Here is a 20,947-nt window from a genome sequence, read left to right on the forward strand (position 1 = left end):
TCAGTGTAAGTTGTGTAGTAAGCTGATGGTGGCCCATGTGCCTCACCGTCATTATTTGGTCCCTTTCCTCCTCATAACTTGGCCTACTGTTTTGACTTACATTTACATTTACATTTAAGTCATTTAGCAGACGCTACTTAGTGGTGGACATGTAGCCTAAACGCCTGTTTTAGAGAAATGCAATAATTTAATATTGTAAGAGCTTTCATTGTCTGCTTTACATGCCCTCTTTATTTAGCTTACAGTTCTGACTTGGTATACAGGGAGAATACTGTAAGAATGACCCATGTTCTGAATTCTGTCGCTGTACATTTAAAAAATTCGGAACAAATAGTTATATTGACTACGTCCATCCTAGCTCGCTCATTAATGTCTTAATCGAAATTACCGATGGCCTCTTATCCGCTCGTCGTCCCCTAATGCCATCATTTGTACATCTCAATTGTCAGTAGAATCCACATTTGGGGACCTGTAAAGCAGATCCCCTGAATGTTCTCTCCATAGAATGTGTTCTCTTATCAGTAATAGATGAGGTAAAACTGACAAAAGAGAGAGGAAACCTTTAGACTATTGAAACCATAACACATGTATATAAATGTAATTAATGGATAATAGGATGATTTATGAATATGTATAATATGCCATACCATGAGTTGTGTTTTCTATGATGCATGCAGACATCTAACAGTAAAGTGAAAAATAAAACATAATAACCAACTATTTATCAGCGAAGACAGAACCAAAATAATTCTCTACCCACAGCAGGTAGTTTAGCGGTCAAGAGTGTTTGGTCAATAACCAAAACATCGCTGGTTTGAATCCCCGAGCCGACTAGGTAAAACATCTGAAGATGTGCCTTTGAGCAAGGATAATTGATGAAGGATAAAAGCATAATTGCTCATGTAAGTCTGCTAAATGACTGAAATGGTATGTGTGTGTGTATAATTGACTGGAACTCTCTCGGCTGCAACTGTTGCTCCAGCAGACACAACAGAGACACACTCCCTAATGTCATCTGCGACGTTGCCTGTCTCAATTAATGAATACATAATTAAATTATATAATTTGTGTAGGTAAACTATTATCTATTGATAAAATATTCCTTAAAAAATACTTGAAAGATATTCGATCTGCATATCGATTCAATGAACAAAGAAGATTAGTCCTACATGTACTTTCAGGCAGAATGTTTGGTGCCTAATCAAAGGGGTCCTTTCCCGCACAAGGAAATCATTTTTACTTATTAACACAAGTCTGATGTTTATGTTGACAGAAATCGAAGGTAATAATATGTTTTAGACTATATTCCATAATGAACGACATGTAATGATTACTAATATATATTGCAGCTTATGCTTGGTTTATGCAGACGATTGACATCGACGATCTCAGTGCTCGCGGGCTACCAAGCCATTTGTTTACCTCTACTCAAGCCGAAGCGGCCTAACAACAGTTAGCTAGCTAACACGTTAGCAACGTAACGTTGGCTTAGTGTGTGCTGTTTTCTCGACACTTGTGGTAAAAAACACATGTTTTTACACGTTATTGCATTGTTCTAAAATCATTGTACGTAATCGTCGTAATTTAGCAATTGTACAGCTAACGGTTCTCACCTAACCGTTGTGTGTTCAGCAAGTTGGCATGCTATGTTAGGCTAGCTATACGTGCGTCGTAGGTAAGTTAATGTCAACATAGCTAACGTTACCTTATCAACACTATCAAACAACTGCGATTTTAATAGAGAAAATAGTCTCATAACGCACGTTGATAAACATTTAATTGGAGGGTAGTCAACTTGATGGGGGGGGGGGCATTTTATAACGTTAAGTTACCTATATAACCTAAGTTAGATATGGTAGTTCGCGGATATTAGAAAAATAACTAGTTCGCTAAGCTATTGGAATGTTCAATCACTGACAATTAATCTTATGACGCTTTCACCAACGGCTGGCTAAAACTTTTAGCGGCTCGACCAGTCACAACACAGCTAGTATTGTTTTATCGACATTTTGTGATGCATGTGTAGCTAGCAATGTGAATTAGCCAATGTAATGATCAGCGAATATTAACGTTAAGTCAAAGTGTATGTTATTAACTAGGCTTGCCTAGCTCTGATATGTGTAACACTGCTAATGAGAATGACTACATTTGTTTTTCTAGAATGCCTGCTGAGGGCAAGAGATCATTAAACATGGATGAGAAAGAGGTGAGCTCCTTTAGTAACAAGGAGAAAGACCGGGATGCTGATAGACGGCCCGCCTCCTCCCGGGATAAAGTGAAGGATGAGGCAAAGATGAGTGGCAAGAAAGATATTGGTAAGGCTGCAGAGGAAAAGAGGAGGCGGCTTGAGGAGGACAAAAGAAAGAAGGAAGAAAAAGAGCGGAAACGGAAAGAGGAGGAGAAACAGAAGGCAGAGGAGGAGCAGAGGAAGAAGGAGGAAGATGAGAAGAAGCAGCAGGAGGAGCAGGAGAGGAAAGTTCAGGAGGAGGAGGCCAAGAGACAGCGCGAAGAGGAGGCAGCTCAACTCAAGTAAGAGCTCAGGGGAGGAACCACGATAATAATGTATCATGTTCTACTGTAGGTGCTCTCAACATCATGAACTTTGTGTATGGTCAGTATTTTTGAATTCAGATAACTGCTAACTTGATTCTCCATCTTTCTTCCCACTTCAGAGAGAAGGAGGAGGGCCACCAGCTCCACCAGGAGGCCTGGGAGCGCCACCAGTGCCGGAAGGAGCTTCGTGTCCGCAACCAGAATGCCCACGAGGGCCGTCCCGAGGAGACCTTCTTTAGCCGCCTTGACTCCAGCTTGAAGAAGAACACAGCCTTTGTCAAGAAGCTGCGCACGCTCACCGAGCAGCAGCGCGATGCCCTCTCCAACGACTTTGGCTCGCTCAACCTCAGCAAGTACATCGGCGAGGCGGTGGGCTCTGTGGTGGAGGCCAAGCTGAAGATCTCTGACGTGGGCTGCGCCGTGCACCTGTGCTCCCTCTTCCACCAGCGCTACGCCGAATTCGCCCCACTGCTCCTCCAGGCCTGGAAAAGGCACTTTGAGGCGCGCAAGGAAGAGAAGGCACCCAACGTGAGCAAGCTGCGCACCGACCTGCGCTTCATCGCAGAGCTCACCATCGTAGGCCTGTTCACCGACAAGGAGGGCCTGTCGCTCATCTATGAGCAGCTGAAGAGCATCATCGGGACGGACCGCGAGACACACACGCATGTGTCAGTGGTCATCAGCTTCTGTAAGCACTGTGGGGATGACATTGCGGGCCTGGTGCCTCGCAAGGTGAAGGCTGCACGGGAGAAGTTTGGCCTGGCCTTCCCTCCCAGCGAGATCATCAACACGGAGAAGCAGCAGCCCTTTCAGAACCTTCTGAGGGAGTACTTCACCTCGCTCACCAAGCACCTGAAGAAGGACCACCGCGAGCTGCAGAACATTGAGAGGCAGAACAGGTGATGGGGTCAAGGTTACTTGGAGAAACTTTACTTGGAGGAACTTTTCTACATGACCTATCTCACTTCTTCTCTTGTATTATTGATTTCAGTGTATACTCCTGCCACAGTACATGACGATTTGCCATTTTGAGTAACATGCTAAATGTGTTTGAGTGTACATACTGACAGCTCCATGTTTTTTTTCTCCCTCCAGGCGTATCCTCCACTCCAAAGGGGAGCTGAGTGAGGACAGGCACAAGCAGCATGAGGAGTTTGCCACGTCCTACCAGAAGCTGCTGGCTAACACCCAGTCTCTGGCTGACTTTCTGGATGAGAACATGCCAGAGCTTCCACTGGACAAGACTGTGCAGGAAGGTAAAGAGTAACAACCCTTGTATACTGTTTATTACTTTGTTATAGGGTAAAGACTGAGCTTTTTGTTGTACTTTTGGGTGATTTGTGTTATAAAGCCACATTGTTATCATATTTTATTGCTGTTGGTTATATGTAGCCTACAGTCTTTGGTGTCAGTGTGTATCTAGCCATCTTCTCTCCTCTGTGTGATAGAGCACGGCCCTGGCATTGACATCTTCACCCCTGGGAAGCCCGGGGAGTATGACCTGGAGGGGGGCATCTGGGAGGACGAGGATGCCAGGAACTTCTATGAGAACATGGTGGACCTGAAGGCCTTCGTCCCCGCCATCCTGTTCAAAGATAACGAGAAGTCCAAGGACAAAGAGGAGGCTGCTGCTAAAGGTGCAGCCACCTACACATATGCACGCATGCAGACTCACACAGACACTCACGCTGTCTAACTGAGCCTGCTCTTGTTGCTGTGTCCTTTCCTCAGAGGCTAAAGATGCTGCGGCCACCACAGAGGAGTTGGAGTTGGAGCTCGAGGCTCTAGACATCGCTGATGACCCTCTGGAGCTGGATGGACCTGACGAGGCAGAGAACGAGGCAGAGCTCGCCAAAAAACTGTTGGACGAGCAAGGTAAAGATGAAGGTATTCTCTATCCACCCACCAGCCACCAAGCAGCACACACCACCCAGCGCTATGCACACCCAGCTTTCCATTTTGACAAAGACAACAAGAGGGCGGCAATAATCTAATATCTACAACCTCTGGATAAAAGAACCATGTTGGTTATTGTCATGGACAGTGTCTTGGTGTTTGTGTGTCTTTTCCAGGGATCAAGTTAGGGTATGAGAGAGGTCAGGGAAACAGAGCTAGGGCCCACTCATGGGTGCTCAGGGCCAATCAACTAAACAGAGGTGTGTTGCTGAGCATGTGGAAACCAGACAGTCATTCACAAGGTTTCTAATATACCACATGTATCAACCCCGTTCCTAGGCTTAGACCTATGCTATGGCTTTGCTCTTTCTGTTTCTGTCGGTGAGTGACTCTTAAGTTAGCTAAGGAGATATTTGGAGCATGACTTTGCTCTATACATGTTTGACTGTGTCCTCCCTGTTTCTGTATGAAGAACAAGAGGATGAGGAGGCAAGCACCGGGTCCCACCTGAAGCTCATTGTGGACGCCTTCATCCAGCAGCTTCCCAACTGTGTCAACAGAGACCTCATAGACAAGGCAAGGAGAGAACACACACCTTCAGCATACCAGAAGGATGTTTTCCCAGCTTGACAATTTGAGTTTAGCCACGAAGGCAACGGTTCACAGTGAAATATGGTACTAAGTATACAGTTGTGCAGTGAATTAGTCTGACTGTAGGTGTGTTTGTTCACAGGCTGCCATGGATTTCTGCATGAACATGAACACAAAGTCAAACAGGAGGAAGCTGGTCCGAGCTCTCTTCACCGTTCCCAGACAAAGGTACCACACACACCATGAAGCAGATAGTTAATTTGGAAGGATTTGATCAGGAAGCTGGTCCGGACTCTCTTCACCGTTCCCTGACAAAGCACCCACGCATGCACACGCAGATAGTTCATTTGGAAGGATTTGATCATGTATTGATTTGTGTGGGAATGTGTTTTTTTCCCCTCTCCCTTTTCCCCACTAGGTGGTGCTGTTGCTCCTCATTTAATTTGAAATGGCATAAAGGAAGTTAATGGAACTTATGCTATTGTAAAGCTCATGGTTGTATTGTGTTCGTCCAGGTTGGATCTGCTGCCCTTTTACTCCCGTCTGGTGGCCACCCTTCACCCCTGCATGTCAGATGTGGCCGATGACCTGTGCTCCATACTCAAAGGAGACTTCAGGTTCCACGTAGGTCCCAAGACTTTACCTCAGCTACTAACACCTTCCTCGTTGTGTCTTTCATACAGAACCACTGTCTCATTAAAATAGGACCTATACTGAAGGAAACAAACAGTTTTGAAAGAGTTTTCACTACACAATGTTTGTTGTGTGTCCTTGTAGATCCGGAAGAAGGACCAGATCAACATCGAAACAAAAAATAAAACTGTGAGGTTTATCGGGGAGCTGGCCAAGTTCAAGTTGTTCTCAAAAACGGACACTCTGCATTGTCTGAAGGTAGGGGGTGCATCTCTCTCACCAGGAATCTGTGCTATCATTAGCTAAGTTTCCATCCAATTGGCGACAGATATTCATGCGACTCTTCTAAAATCTGCATGAAAACAATATTCACATTTTCACACCATTTTCATGTACCAAATAAAAAGCAGGAGTTCAATGTTTCCATTAAATTTTTACCTCTACCAATAGTTTTGTCACAAACTGTTGCTATAAATAGGTAACTTTCCCAATCTGGTTTTGGCACATGCTCTCTAGATAAGTTTGCTGATAACGTGGACAAGGGTAGGTTATAAGTTATATGCTGAGATATGGATAAGAGCAATATAATTAAGCAATAAAGTACGAGGAGGTGTGGTACAGTGGGGCAAAAAAGTATTTAGTCAGCCACCAATTGCAAGTTCTCCCACATAAAAAGATGAGAGGCCTGTAATTTTCATCATAGGTACACTTCAACTATGACAGACAAAATGAGAAAAAAAAATCCAGAAAATCACATTGTAGGATTTTTAATGAATTTATTTGCAAATTATGGTTGAAAATAAGTATTTGGTCACCTACAAACAAGCAAGATTTCTGGCTCTCACAGACCTGTAACTTCTTCTTTATGAGGCTCCTCTGTCCTCCACTCGTTACCTGTATTAATGGCACCTGTTTGAACTTGTTATCAGTATAAAAGACACCTGTCCACAACCTCACAGTCACGCTCCAAACTCCACTATGGCCAAGACCAAAGAGCTGTCAAAGGACACCAGAAACAAAATTGTAGACCTGCACCAGGCTGGGAAGACTGAATCTGCAATAGGTAAGCAGCTTGGTTTGAAGAAATCAACTTTGGGAGCAATTATTATGAAATGGAAGACATACAAGACCACTGATAATCTCCCTCGATCTGGGGCTTCACGCAAGATCTCACCCCGTGGGGTCAAAATGATGACAAGAACGGTGAGCAAAAATCCCAGAACCACACGGGGGGACCTAGTGAATGACCTGCAGAGAGCTGGGACCAAAGTAACAAAGCCTACCATCAGTAACACACTACGCCGCCAGGGACTCAAATCCTGCAGTGCCAGACGTGTCCCCCTGCTTAAGCCAGTACATGTCCAGGCACGTCTGAAGTTTGCTAGAGAGCATTTGGATGATCCAGAAGAAGATTGGGAGAATGTCATATGGTCAGATGAAACCAAAATATAACTTTTTGGTAAAAACTCAACTCGTCGTGTTTGGAGGACAAAGAATGCTGAGTTGCATCCAAAGAACACCATACCTACTGTGAAGCATGGGGGTAGAAACATCATGCTTTGGGGCTGTTTTTCTGCAAAGGGACCAGGACGACTGATCAGTGAAAAGGAAAGTATTTGCCCATTAAGGAGTTTTCACTGCAACTGTCACATAATTAGTTTTACCTACACAAAATAACAAATTGTTTGTCGGCATTTCTGAAATTGTATTGACACTTCCTGTTTCCATCACAACTGTCGCCATAAAAAAAAAAAACATGACTTCACTCGCATAAAAACTGTGGATGGAAACGTGATTACTGTTACAATTATTGTATTACACTGTCATCATCATGTTACTGTGTGTGTGTTCTACAGATGCTGCTGTCAGACTTCTCCCATCACCACATAGAGATGGCCTGCACCCTGCTGGAGACCAGTGGACGCTTCCTCTTCAGATCCCCCGACTCCCACCTCCGGACCAGCGTCCTTCTGGTACACACGCACACGCACACACGGCAATGAACACACGTACGTGTGCAACACAGGAGGTTGGCGGGACCTTAATTTGGGAGGACGGGCTCGTGGTAATGACTGGAGCGGAACAGGTGGATTGTTTTTCAAATCCAGGTGTTTGATGCCGTTCCATTTGCTCCGTTCCGGCCGTTATTATGAGCCGTCCTCCCCTCGGCAGCCTCCACGAGTGTACAAGCAAACACACACACACCTATCAAACACTGTACTGGAATTCTCCTAAGGTTGTGGAGTGCATCCAGAGTCCCGAGGCGAGACCTGCTTTGGCCTCCCTAACTGGTGCCAAAATCCAGGGTTAAATCTGATTTATAGAGCTCTATTAATCCAGCTTTATTGTTAAATTGCTTTTGGACGAGGTTATTCATGTCGCATGCACAGCTGCCATATTTACTAGCTTGCGTTTGGCAAGATAATAAGACCACACGCCTTTTTGAGGGCTTTCAGCTGTGTGCTGGGCTATATTGAATGACTCACTTGTTTTTGTATGTTTGCGTGTCTCAGGAGCAAATGATGCGTAAGAAGCAGGCGCAGCACCTGGATGCTCGCTACGTGACCATGGTGGAGAATGCCTACTACTACTGCAACCCCCCGCCCATGGAGAAGACTGTCAGGAAGAAGAGGCCCCCGCTGCAGGAGTACATCCGCAAACTGCTCTACAAGGACCTCTCCAAGGTCACCACGGAGAAGGTATGAAGATTATTACATTTGAGTTAGAGTTCGTGCATTCATGTTAAGATACAGTGAGCTCCAAAAGCTTTGAGGTTAAAGTGCAGACTGTCGGCTATAATTTGAGGGTATTTTGATCCATATCGGGTGAACCGTTTAGAAATGACAGCAGTTTGTACATAGTCCCTTCATTTTAGGGGACCAAAGGTATTAGGTCAAATTCACTATGTGTATTAAAATAGTAAAAAGTATTTGATCCCATATTCCTAGCACACAATGACTGTACAAACTTGTTGGATGTGTCTGCTGTGTTTCAGATTATTTTGTGCCAAATAGAAATGAATGGTAAATCATTTATTGTTTCATTTTGGAGTCATTTTTATTGTAAATAAGAATAGAATGTGTTTCTAAACACTTCTACATTAATGTGGATGGTTATGGATAATCCTGAATGAATCGTAATGAGTGTGATGAGTACAGATGCACAAATATCATACCCCCCAAGACATGCTAACATCTCACAATTACAATAACAGTGGAGGTTAGCATTTTGGGGGAATATGACATATAGGCCTCTGTAACTTTCTGTGGCCTCAGCAGTCTAAAGTTCCTGAGGCGTCACTAAAGACCAGGTTCGATCCCAGGCTGGGTTACCACCGGCCGTGACCGGGAGTCCCATAGGGCGGCACACAATTGGCCCAGCATCATCCGGGTTAGAGGAGGGTTTGGCCAGGGTGGCTTTACTTGGCTTATCGCGCTCTAGTGACTCCTTGTGGCGGGCCGGGCACCTGCAAGCTGACTTCGGTCGTCAGTTGAACGGTGTCTCCTCCGACACGTTGGTGCAGCTGGCTTCCGGGTTAAGCGGGTGGGTGTTAATGAGCGTGGTCTGGCGGGCCGTGTTTCGGAGGACGCATGACTTGACTATCGTCTCTCCCAAGCCCGTTGGGGAGTTGCAGCGATAAGACAAGATCCTAATTTGATATCACGAAAAAGAGGGTAAAAAATAAAAATATGAAACTTTCTGTGAAACGCGCTCGATAATTTGTAGAGTCCATGCCGTGACAAATTGAGGCTGCTTTGAGGCCAAATGGGGGTGTAACTCAATAACAGGAAGGTGCTGCTTTCAGACTCGTATTATACTGCTCTATGTATATACTTGCCCCCCCATCCTCCCCTTCCCCAATATACATGTAAATATTGGACAATAAATGGTGCCTTCTTGTATTATACTTATGCTAAAATGTATTCTATTCTACAGCCATTTACTTTATGTTGGTGTACTTTTATTATTTCTTATTCTTGTTGCATTTTCGAGAAGTAACCTGCAAGTTGGCATTTAGTTGGACGATGTATACCATGCGTATGCCGTACATACGACTAATAAAACTTGAAACTAGTAAGGGAGGGAAAAAGTAAAGTGCAAGTGTTAGTTCACGGTGCCTCATTTATACAGTCACTGGCTTATGCATATTCATCATAACACTATTGAGAGATATGAGGGGGAAAAAAGTGGTGTGATCCCCCCCCCCCCATACAAAACCACAACAGAAGTATCACAAACACCTGCCAATTATCATCTTACCTTCCCGTTCTCCGCTTCCTTGTCTCCCTCATTTCCGTCCTCTTCTCTCCTCCCTCCCCTAGGTGCTGAGGCAGATGCGTAAACTCCCCTGGCAGGACCCAGAGTCTAAAGGCTACCTGATCTGCTGCATGGTCAACATCTGGAACGTCAAGTACAACAGCATCCACTGTGTGGCCAACCTGCTGGCCGGCCTTGTGGCCTACCAGGAGGACGTGGGCATCCACGTGGTGGACGGGGTCCTAGAGGACATCCGCCTGGGAATGGAGGTGAGCACCATGGGAGGGGGTGGGAAGGCAAGCCCAGGGTGGTGAGCTGTTTCTGGGATTGGAGGTGAGGACCGGGGAAGGGGATCTTGTTATGTGAAGAGCCCTAGCAGGAGAGATTGATGGTACGTTTCTTATGACTTGAATGATTGATTGTTGAGGCTACGTGTTGTGTACCGTGTGAACAGGCTGCATGTTAGGGTCTTGTGGGTAAGGTCTTCCTGGGGCTTCATATTTATGGTGTTTCAGAGCACGGAGGCACTCAACTTCAAAACCTCTCTGACATTCCATCTCACCTGCTTTCTCTCTCTCTCACTCTCCTCTCTGTCTATCCATCTCACCCCCTTTTCTCCTCTACCCCCCCAATGTCGCTCCTTCTCCCCCTCTCCTTTGCAGGTGAACCAGCCCAAGTTCAACCAGCGTCGGATCAGCAGTGCCAAGTTTCTGGGGGAGCTCTACAACTACCGCATGGTGGAGTCAGCGGTCATCTTCCGCACCCTCTTCTCCTTCATCTCGTTTGGAGTGAACCCGGATGGCGGCCCCAGCCCCCTGGACCCCCCCGAGCACCTGTTCCGCATTCGCATGGTCTGCACCCTGCTGGACACCTGCGGACAGTACTTTGACCGCGGCTCCAGCAAGAGGAAGCTGGACTGCTTCCTCATCTACTTCCAGGTCAGTCGGTTAGACCGTTTGACCTCTCCTTATTTCACTCCTCTCAGCCTCTGTCTCTCGATCTCTTACTCTTTCTTTTCTTTAAGAAGCATTTTGATGCTGTTGTGACATAATGTCAATTACATTCATTTATTACAAGACTGTCCCTAAACTCTGATGTGGTGTTGTCTGTCCTCCAGAGGTATATCTGGTGGAAGAAGAGTGTGGAGGTGTGGAGTGCAGAGCACCAGTTCCCCATCGACATTGACTACATGATCAGTGACACCCTGGAGCTGCTCCGACCAAAGATGAGGCTCTGCATCTCCCTGGAAGACTCCGCACGACAGGTCACCGAGCTGGAGAGGGAGTTCCTCGTTAAACTGGGTAAGAGACCGAGAGAGATTGACAAACAGGAACTCATGCATAAGGGCACACACACATGTACGCACACAACAACAAGGTTGTTAAAGATCCTTGTCATACGTCAGTCCCCCAGATGTGTGTGTGTGTGCCTGCAAGCCTCAGAAATGTATTTGTGTTTCTGTAGTAACTAGCTCCATGGGTTGGCCCAGTCCTGCTCTCCGTCCTCCCTGCTGAGCAACATTCCCATGTGTGTAGGAGGGTGCTTCAGCTCTGGGCACTCTGTCTGTCAGACAGGTCTAATTCCCTCATAGTAACACACATACCTGGCCCTCTCACACACAAACACACAGCAGTCAGACCTGCCTCTGCTGTAGACTGCCACTTAAAAACACTCACTCTTAAGTCAAGACGAATACATATTTTCTGAAGTAAGGGGAATATTAATCAATACATGAGTAACACCCCAATGACATGATATGTGAATATATCATTGCCCTATTGCACCTGCTGTTCTAATGTGGCACAATACTGAAAGTGTTTCTTTAGCTGAAATGCTCATTTGTAGTGCTCTCTGAACAGTTGATCAATATCTGATGGAGAGCAAAGAGATGCACAGAGATAAAAACACAATCAAGAGACAGACAGGATGTAGATAATGAAATACCCTGAGAGACTTCGAGGAGGAAGAGGGAAGCATTCCTTTTGCAGGTGTAATGGACAGTCAACAAGCACAGCACTTATACAAATGACTGATGATTGGCTGAGAGAAACTGATGATAAAATGATTGTGGGGGCTGTTCTTGTTAGACTTCAGTGCAGCTTTTGACATTATCGATCATAGTATGCTGCAGGAAAAACATATGTGTTATGGCTTTACACCCCCTGCTATAATGTGGGTAAAGACTTCCTACTTCTAACTAAACACTGAGGCTGTTCTTTAATGGAAGCCTCTCAAATATAATAGAATCAGGAATTCCCCAGGGTAGCTGTTTAGGCCCCTTGCTTTTTATTTTTTTTACTAACGACATGCCACTGACTTGAGTAAAGCCAGAGTCTATGAATGCGGATGACTCAACACAATACACGTCAGCCACTACAGCGACTGAAATGACTGCAACACTCAACAAATTGCTGCAGTTAGAGTGGGTGGCAAGGAATAAGTTAGCCCTAAATATTTCTAAAACTAAAAGCATCGTATTTGGAACAAAACACTCACTAAACCTTAAACCTCAACAAAATCTTGTAATAAATAATGTGGAAATTGAGCAAGTCGAGATGACTAAACTGCTTAGAGTAACCCTAGATTGTAAACTGTCATGGTCAAAACATATTGATGCGGTAGTAGCTAATATGGGGGGAATGCTCTCTGTCTAAACTACTGGCACACAGCTCGGACACCCATGCATGCCCCACGAGACATGCCACAAGAGGTCTCTTCACAGTCCCCAAGTCCAGAACAGACTATGGGAGACACACAGTACTACATGGAACTTTATTCTAGATCAAGTAACTGACGCAAACAGTAAAATTTGATTTTAAAAACAGATTTTAAAAAACACCTTATGTGGGGGCTGTGAAGCAACAAACATTGGCACAGACACATGCGTACGTACACACACAGGATAACATACGCACTATACATACACATGGATTTAGTACTGTAGATATGTGGTCGTGGTGGAGTAGGGGCCCGAGGGCACACAGTGTGATGTGAATGTATTGTATAAACTGCCTTAATTTTGCTGGAACCCAGGAAGAGTAGCTGCTGCCTTGGCAGCAGCTAATGGGGATCCATAATAAATACAAATACAAATATATCCTAACTCACAGAACAAGTAGTCAGCTGTATTAACACACACAGAGCATTGTTCAAGGTTTCAAGGTGTTGACATGGAATGTGAGAGAACACTTTCGAATACTCTGTGCCGTGCGTGTGTGTGTGTGTGCGCGTCTGTCTGTACTGTGTGTGTTCTGAGTGATTGATGAGGGTGACGTAAGCCACAGGCTGTACAGTGGCCTCATTGTTGCACCTTTCATCCTTTAACCAAGATAAGGCAATGAAGGCATTCCTCTGCCTGTGTTGAACCCCGCTTAGCTAAGTTCTACTGCTTAGCTGCCTCTCTTAACGACACCGATCTGCTCCTCTACTGCTCTCAGCTCGTCAGCTCGTCTGAAGTTCTATTCGTGGTCTCCAAGCACTGTGTTGAAGCACCTGTTTTAGTTTCACCGTGAACGTCACAGTGACTTGTATTTCTTGCAATGACTTGCTTTTCCTGCAGTTTCACTTCCTGTTTCTAAACGGGCTTGTCGTTTGCGTCAATCTGTCCTCGCTCCTGGACGTACTTCAAGTAGTTTTAGGATATTATCTGTGGTAAATGTCTATGCTTTGTGTATAATCTGATTTAGTATGGAAAGAGCCAGGGTAAAGCCTGTTCAGAACATCGAGTGGTGGCTCATGAGAGGAGCTTGTTTCCAAGGACTGTAAATCAATGACTATTATGCAAATGGTTTAGCGTTTTCTCTTGATCTCTTGCTTCGAGACTTAGTCTCGCAACCTGACGTAGCGCCGTTCCAATAAAGGTGTGTGTGTGTGTGTGTGTGTGTGTGTGTGTGTGTGTGTGTGTGTGTGTGTGTGTGTGTGTGTGTGTGTGTGTGTGTGTGTGTGTGTGTGTGTGTGTGTGTGTGTGTGTGTGTGTGTGTGTGTGTGCGCGCGCATGCGTTTGTGCCCTGCAGGACTGGCCATGGATGGGCAGAAGGACGGCCGGCCCTCCAGTGCCATGGGGAGCGAAGGCGAGGCTCTAGACGAGGATGACGATGATGACGACGAAGAGGGAGGGGCGGACACAGAGGAACAGTCTGGCAATGAGAGCGAGATGAACGAGCCAGAGGAAGAAGTGATTATGTCAATCTTTTATTCATGGGCATCAGACCATTCATTTGCACGTCTAAGACACAAGTCTCTCATAATAGGTGGATACTAGATCACTCACTCATTCCCTCATCTGTCCATCCATTTATTCATTCATTTGGCCCTCACCCCTAGTTTCGTAGGGTCAAACTGAGGACAGAAGCCCAGTCCTAAGCAGGATACTGTATAAGAAAGTGGGTCATCTTGTGTGTCTAGAGTGATGTGTTGACACCACGGTCAGAAAAGCATGACGGGTCAACCTTCTGTAATTCTTTGTTCCTCCTTCATAAATCAACTCTATCATGCCAGGCCTACCCCTCCCTAGCTCTCCTGGTTTAGTGTTTGTTTTTCTACCTTCCACAAGCTAGCACACAATCACCCCCCCCCATCTAAGAACCCGCTGTGTGTTCCAGGAAGGGTCTGAGAATGAGGAAGAGGAGCGGGAGGAAGAGGAGGAGGAGAACACCGACTATCTGACCGACTCCAACAAGGAGAACGAGACAGACGAGGAGAACAATGTAAGAAGATGTCATGGAGGGAGGGTGGGAGGAAGGTGGAGAGAGGTTATTGTGTTGCTGACGGTCTTGCCCTGTAGGAGGTGACCATCCGTGGTGGCGGTCTGAAGCATGTGGCATGTGCTGAGGATGAGGACTTCATCCAGGCTCTGGACAAGATGATGCTGGAGAACCTGCAGGTACAGTATCTCGCCTATTCTCTCAGTTCACTCTGTCTGTACTACTTTAGTTAAATAAATGGGTATTAACAGGGGTGGTGTCTGCGTGTGTGTGTAGCAGCGGAGCGGGGAGGCGGTGAAGGTGCACCAGTTGGACGTGGCCATCCCCCTGCAGCTGAAGAGCCAGCTGAAGAAAGGTCCTGGCGGACCCGTCTGCTCTGGAGAGGGGGACGCAGACATCTCAGACACCATGCAGTTTGTCATGCTCACACGCAAGGGCAACAAGCAGCAGGTACACACACACACACACACACACACAGTAAAGATCACACACACTGAGTATGGACGCACACACACACAAACTTGTTTAGGTCTTCTTCGCTGTGAGCTCAGTTAGATCCCTCCACAGAATCAGCGCTGTCAGACAGACCCAGCGATAATATTGACTCTTAACTGTGTGTGTGTGTGTGTGTGTGTGTGTGTGTGTGTGTGTGTGTGTGTGTGTGTGTGTGTGTGTGTGTGTGTGTGTGTGTGTGTGTGTGTGTGTGTGTGTGTGTGTGTGTGTGTGTGTGTGTGTGTGTTTAGGCCCAGTCCGTGGGTGGAATGTAAGGTTTTGGGGTAGAGACGACAAGCTCTTGTACTGTAGTAGGGTCAGGGTGTGTCCACAGTCTCTGCCCAGAAAATCAAGACGTTAAAGTAGAGCTCACTAAACTCAGTCCACTACACCTCCAGCAACTACATTTACCGGATTACAAACGCTATGTAAACATTACGTTTTGACCAAATAACAGTACCGGTTACAGACGGTCTTTGTTGATATAAAGTTAAGCTATATAAATGACTTCATGCATTATAAATGACATGTCTCCATACTCCCCCATGGTAAACACAATATCCTCTCCTGTAGTGTGTTTCCTGAGGTGAGAATAAAGGGGTTCAGTGTGTGTTAGTCAGCGTCACAGCTTCGCTATGTGACGTACCTGGGACCCCTCCCTGTCAGACACGATCACTGCATTCCTCTGTCAGCTCCACACCATGGGAGTGGCCCTCCCTTTCTCTGCTGCCTGGGCCTTCGTCCGGGAAACACGTTTAAGTTTTAGGTCAAGTAGGGATCCCAGGGAACGTTGTCAAAGGTTGAATAGTAAACCAGGAGAGCATGTTTCTGCAGTGTGAATACTGAGCCCCGGTCCCGTTGTCTGCCTACAGCATGAGATGTCCTTCTTATCAATCCTTAATGTGCCTGTTTCAGGTCTCCTAACTGCAGTGGAAGATCTTGAATGTGTGTCTGTTTTGTCTCTTGTTTTCTAGTTTAAGATCCTGAACGTGCCTTTATCTTCCCACCTGGCTGCCAACCACTTCAACCAGCAGCAGGCGGAGCAGGAGGAGAGGATGAGGATGAAGAAGCTCACTCTGGACATCAACGAGAGACAGGAGCAAGAGGACTACCAAGGTATTATGTAGGGTGTCCACTCACTCGGAGCGGGTGAAAACACGCTTTGGTGACCCAAATGTAACTTCCTTATGTCATAAAATACATTTCACCAAGACAAATAGAATTATTTGCTTTCTGAATCACTCAGCATGGTCTTTCTCGAACATATCACTGGCGTTATATGCAAAATGTCGGATTTCGTAACCTAATACAGCCGACAGTAGACAAACAGTCGCCACTAGCCGGCCTCCGCCCAGCACCCTGCCCTGATACTTAATCACTGTTACTAGCCGGCTACCACCCAGTACTCTACCCTTAACCTTAGAGACTGCTGCCCTATGTACATAGTCATTGAACACTGGTCACTTTAATAATGTTTACATACTGTTTTACCAACTTTATATTTACATACTGTATTCTAGTCATGACTCATCCTATATAACTGCGGCTGTACACCTTTTCTATTCATATACTGTCTATTCACACCATTTCTATATATACACATACAGATACATACATACTGCCAGTCAAAAGTTTGGACACCTACTCATTCAAGAGTTTTTCTTTATTTGGACTATTTTCTACATTGTAGAATAACAGTGAAGACATCAGAACTATGAACACATGGAATCATGTAGTAACCAAAAAAGTGTTAAACATATTTAATATTTAATATTCTTCAAAGTAGCCACCTTTTGCCTTGATGACAACTTTACACACTTGGCATTCTCTCAACCAGCTTCATGTTTCTGCGGGTTGCAAAAGAGCTAAATTAGCATGACACGAGCTGAATTAAATGTAAAAGGCTTTGAAAATAGAAAGCTTGGTATATGCTCAGTGCTCCGTTGACATTTCCCAGAGGTACGCTTGTTTTTGTGTGAAATCTTCTAAATGAAAAAACGTATAATATAAAAATGCGTATACTTAAATATGAAAATACTATATGTCATGTCTCAAAACCGACATCCATCTTACCTCTATTGTTTTATGTCCTGGCGGTTCAAATTTTTATTTATTTTCTTTTTTAAATGACGAGTTCAATGGGAAAGTGAGCCTGTCAGGAGCAGGAGCCTTAATACTTTCACAGAATCCTCCCAGCTTGACGTCATGCAATTGTCCTGACTTTTGCCCGCGTTTCTTCTCACACCTCCATTGGTTTTTAGTTCTGTCCATCCCACAAGAGTTAAAACTCTCAACTTTTGGAACGGGTTACGATAAGAGACATCAGGCTTGGACAATTGGTTTTCGTAGAGGAGTGTCTACAAAGCAGTATTTTACACATTGGTCAAAATATGTGTTTTGTAATTGAAAAGTACTAGTAAGAAGAGGGACAGATGGAGAATGAGGCATGCATTAGGGGAAAGAAATGGGGAGTGTGTTTGAGAGATGACGAGAGAAAGTAGCAGGAGTACTACCAACATTCCACATGCCTACACTTTGTTGGTTTGTGTAGCATTGCGTTAACACTTGGTTTGTGTTGCCTTGGTTTGTGTAGCACTGTCTTAAATTCTCTTGGTTCGTGTAGCATTGTGTTAACCTTCTTGGTTATTATGTAGAAATGATGGCGTCTCTGGCCCAGCGGCCGGCTCCTGCCAACACCAACCGGGAGCGGCGGCCGCGCTACCAACACCCCAAAGGGGCACCCAACGCCGACCTCATCTTCAAGACCGGAGGAAGGTGAGACTCGCTCCTTAACTTACCTTACCGACTACTCTCTCTCTCTCTCACACACACACACACACACACACACACACACACACACACACACACACACACACACACACACACACACACACACACACACACACACACACACACACACACACACACACACACACCACCAGGGACAGGAATTGACAGCAGACCACCAGCCAAATGCTGGTAGAAATAGGGTTGGCATTAGAATGGGATCCTGTCGAAGGACGTGGCGCTTGTCAACTTACTGACTCTCCCTCTTTGTTCTCTGCACCTGAACAGAAAGCAGGAAACAAAGCAGGAGAGAATTGAAAGGTACGAAAAGCGTGACAGACAAGAGAGGCAAGAGAAACACGAGTGAAAGGACAGATATGAGGGCCAGGAGGATAGGGCCAGCCAGCTCAGCCGAACTCTGCACTCAGGCCTGCTTATGTTAAGACGGGAAAGGGTTTTAATGTCTCCCAACTGTCAAACCATATTTTGTTGGCGTATGAGTACTCTGATCAGAGACAGATTTGTCCTCCTTTTATTTTTGCACTGTGAAAGAAACTATATCTTAAATGCTGTAAAGATTGCTTTCTTTTTTTGGAAATAAAGATTGCAGGAACTTTCTATTTTCATCAGAACAAAAATAGTTTGTGGTTCTTTGTCCTCCTCATATTTGTCTTGGAAAAGTGACTATAAAGAATTCAGAAAGGAGATCTTTAGATCCGGGGCAACATCACGCATCATATTCATACCTAACATACATTTGACAGATGCTTATTTATTTTTTATTTCACCTTTATTTAACCAGGTAGGCTAGTTGAGAACAAGTTCTCATTTACAACTGCGACCTGGCCAAGATAAAGCATAGCAGTGTGAACAGACAACACAGAGTTACACATAGAGTAAACAATAAACAAGTCAATAACACAGTAGAAAAAAAGAAAAGGAGTCTATATACATTGTGTGCAAAAGGCATGAGGAGGTAGGCGAATAATTACAATTTTGCAGATTAACACTGGAGTGATAAATGATCAGATGGTAATGTACAGGTAGAGATACAGGTGTGCAAAAGAGAAGAAAAGTAAATAGAGCTGCAGCGATCGGTTAGCTGCTCAGATAGCAGATGTTTAAAGTTGGTGAGGGAGATAAGTCTCCAACTTCAACGATTTTTGAAATTCGTTCCAGTCACAGGCAGCAGAGAACGGGAAGGATATGATACTGATGGCAAAGTACACAATGATGTTTTTGATGAATAACAAAACTTTATTTTGGATTGTCACTCACAATTACATTTTCTTACGAACAGACGCTAGACCATCGCAACCTATGGATGGAAGGAGCTGCAGTAATGATGGTACTGAAGGAGTGAACGGGGATGGATATTGGGGTAGGAGGTTGGGGGAGGGATGGGTGGAGAAAAGGGGGTGGATGTTTTGGGGATTTGAGGAGGGGATAAATATTACAGTGAGTGTTCTGGAAGACAGCTACTGCAGTAAAAGCCCTGCTCTGTCCCCTAGGAGATGCTGATTGGAGTCTAGCTGAGGGAGCGAGCGAATGAGAGAGCGAGAGAGGGCGAGCAGACCATCGGTCTCGCCTGAGCAGGGAGTGAGTCCGCCAGCCGCCCACTGACGCAAGCGCAGACTCCCACACCTAACCCCGCCGCCGGAAGAAGAGAAAGAGAAAGGGCATCAACGAGGAGTGGGGGAAGAGAGGGGCACACCCCCTTCATCCAGCTAAGGCGTTCCAGAGAACACCCATTCCTTTCTGTGCGTCGCCCGGGACGACACCAGCACAGCAGCACAAACACCCACCCCGTCTCAACAAGAGAATGAACCAAAAGATGAATGAAAGAGCGACTGACCAGCTGACGGACGGACGTATGTACGGACGGACAGACAGACGTGGACGCAGACAAACAGACGCGCGGACAGCTAGGCAGCAGGACAAGGGACCACAGTCGTCTTCTCTTCGCTCCCGTGCCGGATGAGGATATGGTGTGCAAGGGCTCACGAGGAGGAGAAGGGACAGAATGTGTGTGAAAGCAAAGGGGACGGGTGAGGGTGGGCCGTCTTTGGAGATGGACTGTGCTTCTCTTACTAGGAACAGATCTGTCATTCAGTCTTTTTATCTCTTTATCTAGCTAAATCACACACTGTTCAAAGGCAGCTTCGAGAGGGGTATGGAGGAGGAGGAGAGGGAGCACAGACGGGTCACCACTACTAAATGACTTGATAAACAAGGGAACAAGGAGGACAAGATTATGTACAGAAAGGCGTGGTTGCTTGTGTGTGAGGAGGGGTTGCTGATAGATGTAGGATCTTAATTTGAGCCAGTTTGCTACAGCAGGACAATGATCCTGCAGCAATAGGAAATGTGAATTATTATGTGGATTATGATTAGTGGATATTTTTGTAGGGGTTGATACATTTTTGTAAGGGAAAATCAAGTCTGAAATTTCTAAGTGGAAATTACAAACTTCAGAAGCCTTTTTAAACCTCGTACACTAAAAGTTTTAAAATGTCCCGCATTGCAGCAACAGTTCTCCTGCAACAGGGTGATCAGATTAAGATCCTGCATCTGTACCATAGAGATGGTTTGCTCCTCCTAACCCTGTTGGAAATGGAACACCTTGTCACAGTGACGACCCGGAGGCGGGTACGAGACCCGTGTTGACTGACCAGCGTTTCATCATCAGAAATAAAATATAAGTGATGAATATAATACATATTCTTTATTTTTTCAGCATTTTGGCTTTCTAGATGTTTCCTTTATTTTCATGAAAAATCTACTTTTTTTGGGTGATATACAGGTTGTTGATTTGGAACTTTGTGTGCCGTATTGTAGTTTTTGACAAATGGATAAGATACTCATCTGTGCTCTTGCCTCCTGAGTCCTACTCAGTGATGATAACTTCTGTTTGATTATTTCTGTCTGTTGAATCTATAGATAGATAATCTGTACTCTACTGCATGGGCCTTTCTGCACCAGCTCTGTAAGCCAATTTCTGCCTGTTTCAGTAAAAGTGTCCGTTTGTGACTCAC

General features: G+C 45.3%; 1 protein-coding gene across 7 annotated transcripts; it reads left to right on the forward strand.

The window, feature by feature from the left end:
- The first annotated feature begins 1,201 nt into the window (after positions 1 to 1,201).
- On the forward strand, positions 1,202 to 20,947 carry LOC124019216 (regulator of nonsense transcripts 2-like). Of its 7 annotated transcripts, none has more exons than XM_046334616.1 (24): positions 1,202 to 1,282; positions 2,161 to 2,529; positions 2,673 to 3,452; positions 3,649 to 3,809; positions 4,002 to 4,190; positions 4,285 to 4,440; positions 4,626 to 4,709; positions 4,922 to 5,025; positions 5,183 to 5,268; positions 5,556 to 5,664; positions 5,818 to 5,931; positions 7,530 to 7,646; positions 8,187 to 8,372; positions 9,996 to 10,199; positions 10,593 to 10,868; positions 11,048 to 11,231; positions 13,944 to 14,104; positions 14,532 to 14,636; positions 14,714 to 14,812; positions 14,910 to 15,083; positions 16,100 to 16,241; positions 17,780 to 17,900; positions 19,213 to 19,260; positions 19,424 to 20,947. In XM_046334616.1, exons 2-23 carry the CDS (start codon positions 2,162 to 2,164, stop codon positions 19,217 to 19,219), a joined length of 3,927 nt encoding a protein of 1,308 aa, XP_046190572.1. In that variant the 5' UTR covers positions 1,202 to 1,282; position 2,161; the 3' UTR covers positions 19,220 to 19,260; positions 19,424 to 20,947. The 7 variants fall into 7 exon arrangements, with proteins under 7 accessions (XP_046190572.1, XP_046190573.1, XP_046190571.1 ...); XM_046334617.1 differs by having other exon boundaries at positions 19,427 to 20,947; XM_046334615.1 differs by lacking the exons at positions 19,213 to 19,260; positions 19,424 to 20,947 and adding an exon at positions 18,201 to 18,792 and having other exon boundaries at positions 14,913 to 15,083.

The sequence above is a fragment of the Oncorhynchus gorbuscha genome, unplaced genomic scaffold (genome assembly GCF_021184085.1).
Source record: "Oncorhynchus gorbuscha isolate QuinsamMale2020 ecotype Even-year unplaced genomic scaffold, OgorEven_v1.0 Un_scaffold_8:::fragment_2:::debris, whole genome shotgun sequence".
NCBI classification, from domain to species: domain Eukaryota; kingdom Metazoa; phylum Chordata; class Actinopteri; order Salmoniformes; family Salmonidae; genus Oncorhynchus; species Oncorhynchus gorbuscha.

What these genes read in the sequence shown, in the direction of transcription:
- LOC124019216 (XM_046334614.1), top strand. Translation starts at nt 2,162, where the DNA reads ATGCCTGCTGAGGGCAAGAGATCATTAAACATGGATGAGAAAGAGGTG. An exon ending in GGACAAGACTGTGCAGGAAG is followed by an intron (nt 3,810 to 4,001) that starts GTAAAGAGTAAC and finishes TCTGTGTGATAG; the next exon opens with AGCACGGCCCTGGCATTGAC. An exon ending in ACACTCTGCATTGTCTGAAG is followed by an intron (nt 5,932 to 7,529) that starts GTAGGGGGTGCA and finishes TGTGTTCTACAG; the next exon opens with ATGCTGCTGTCAGACTTCTC.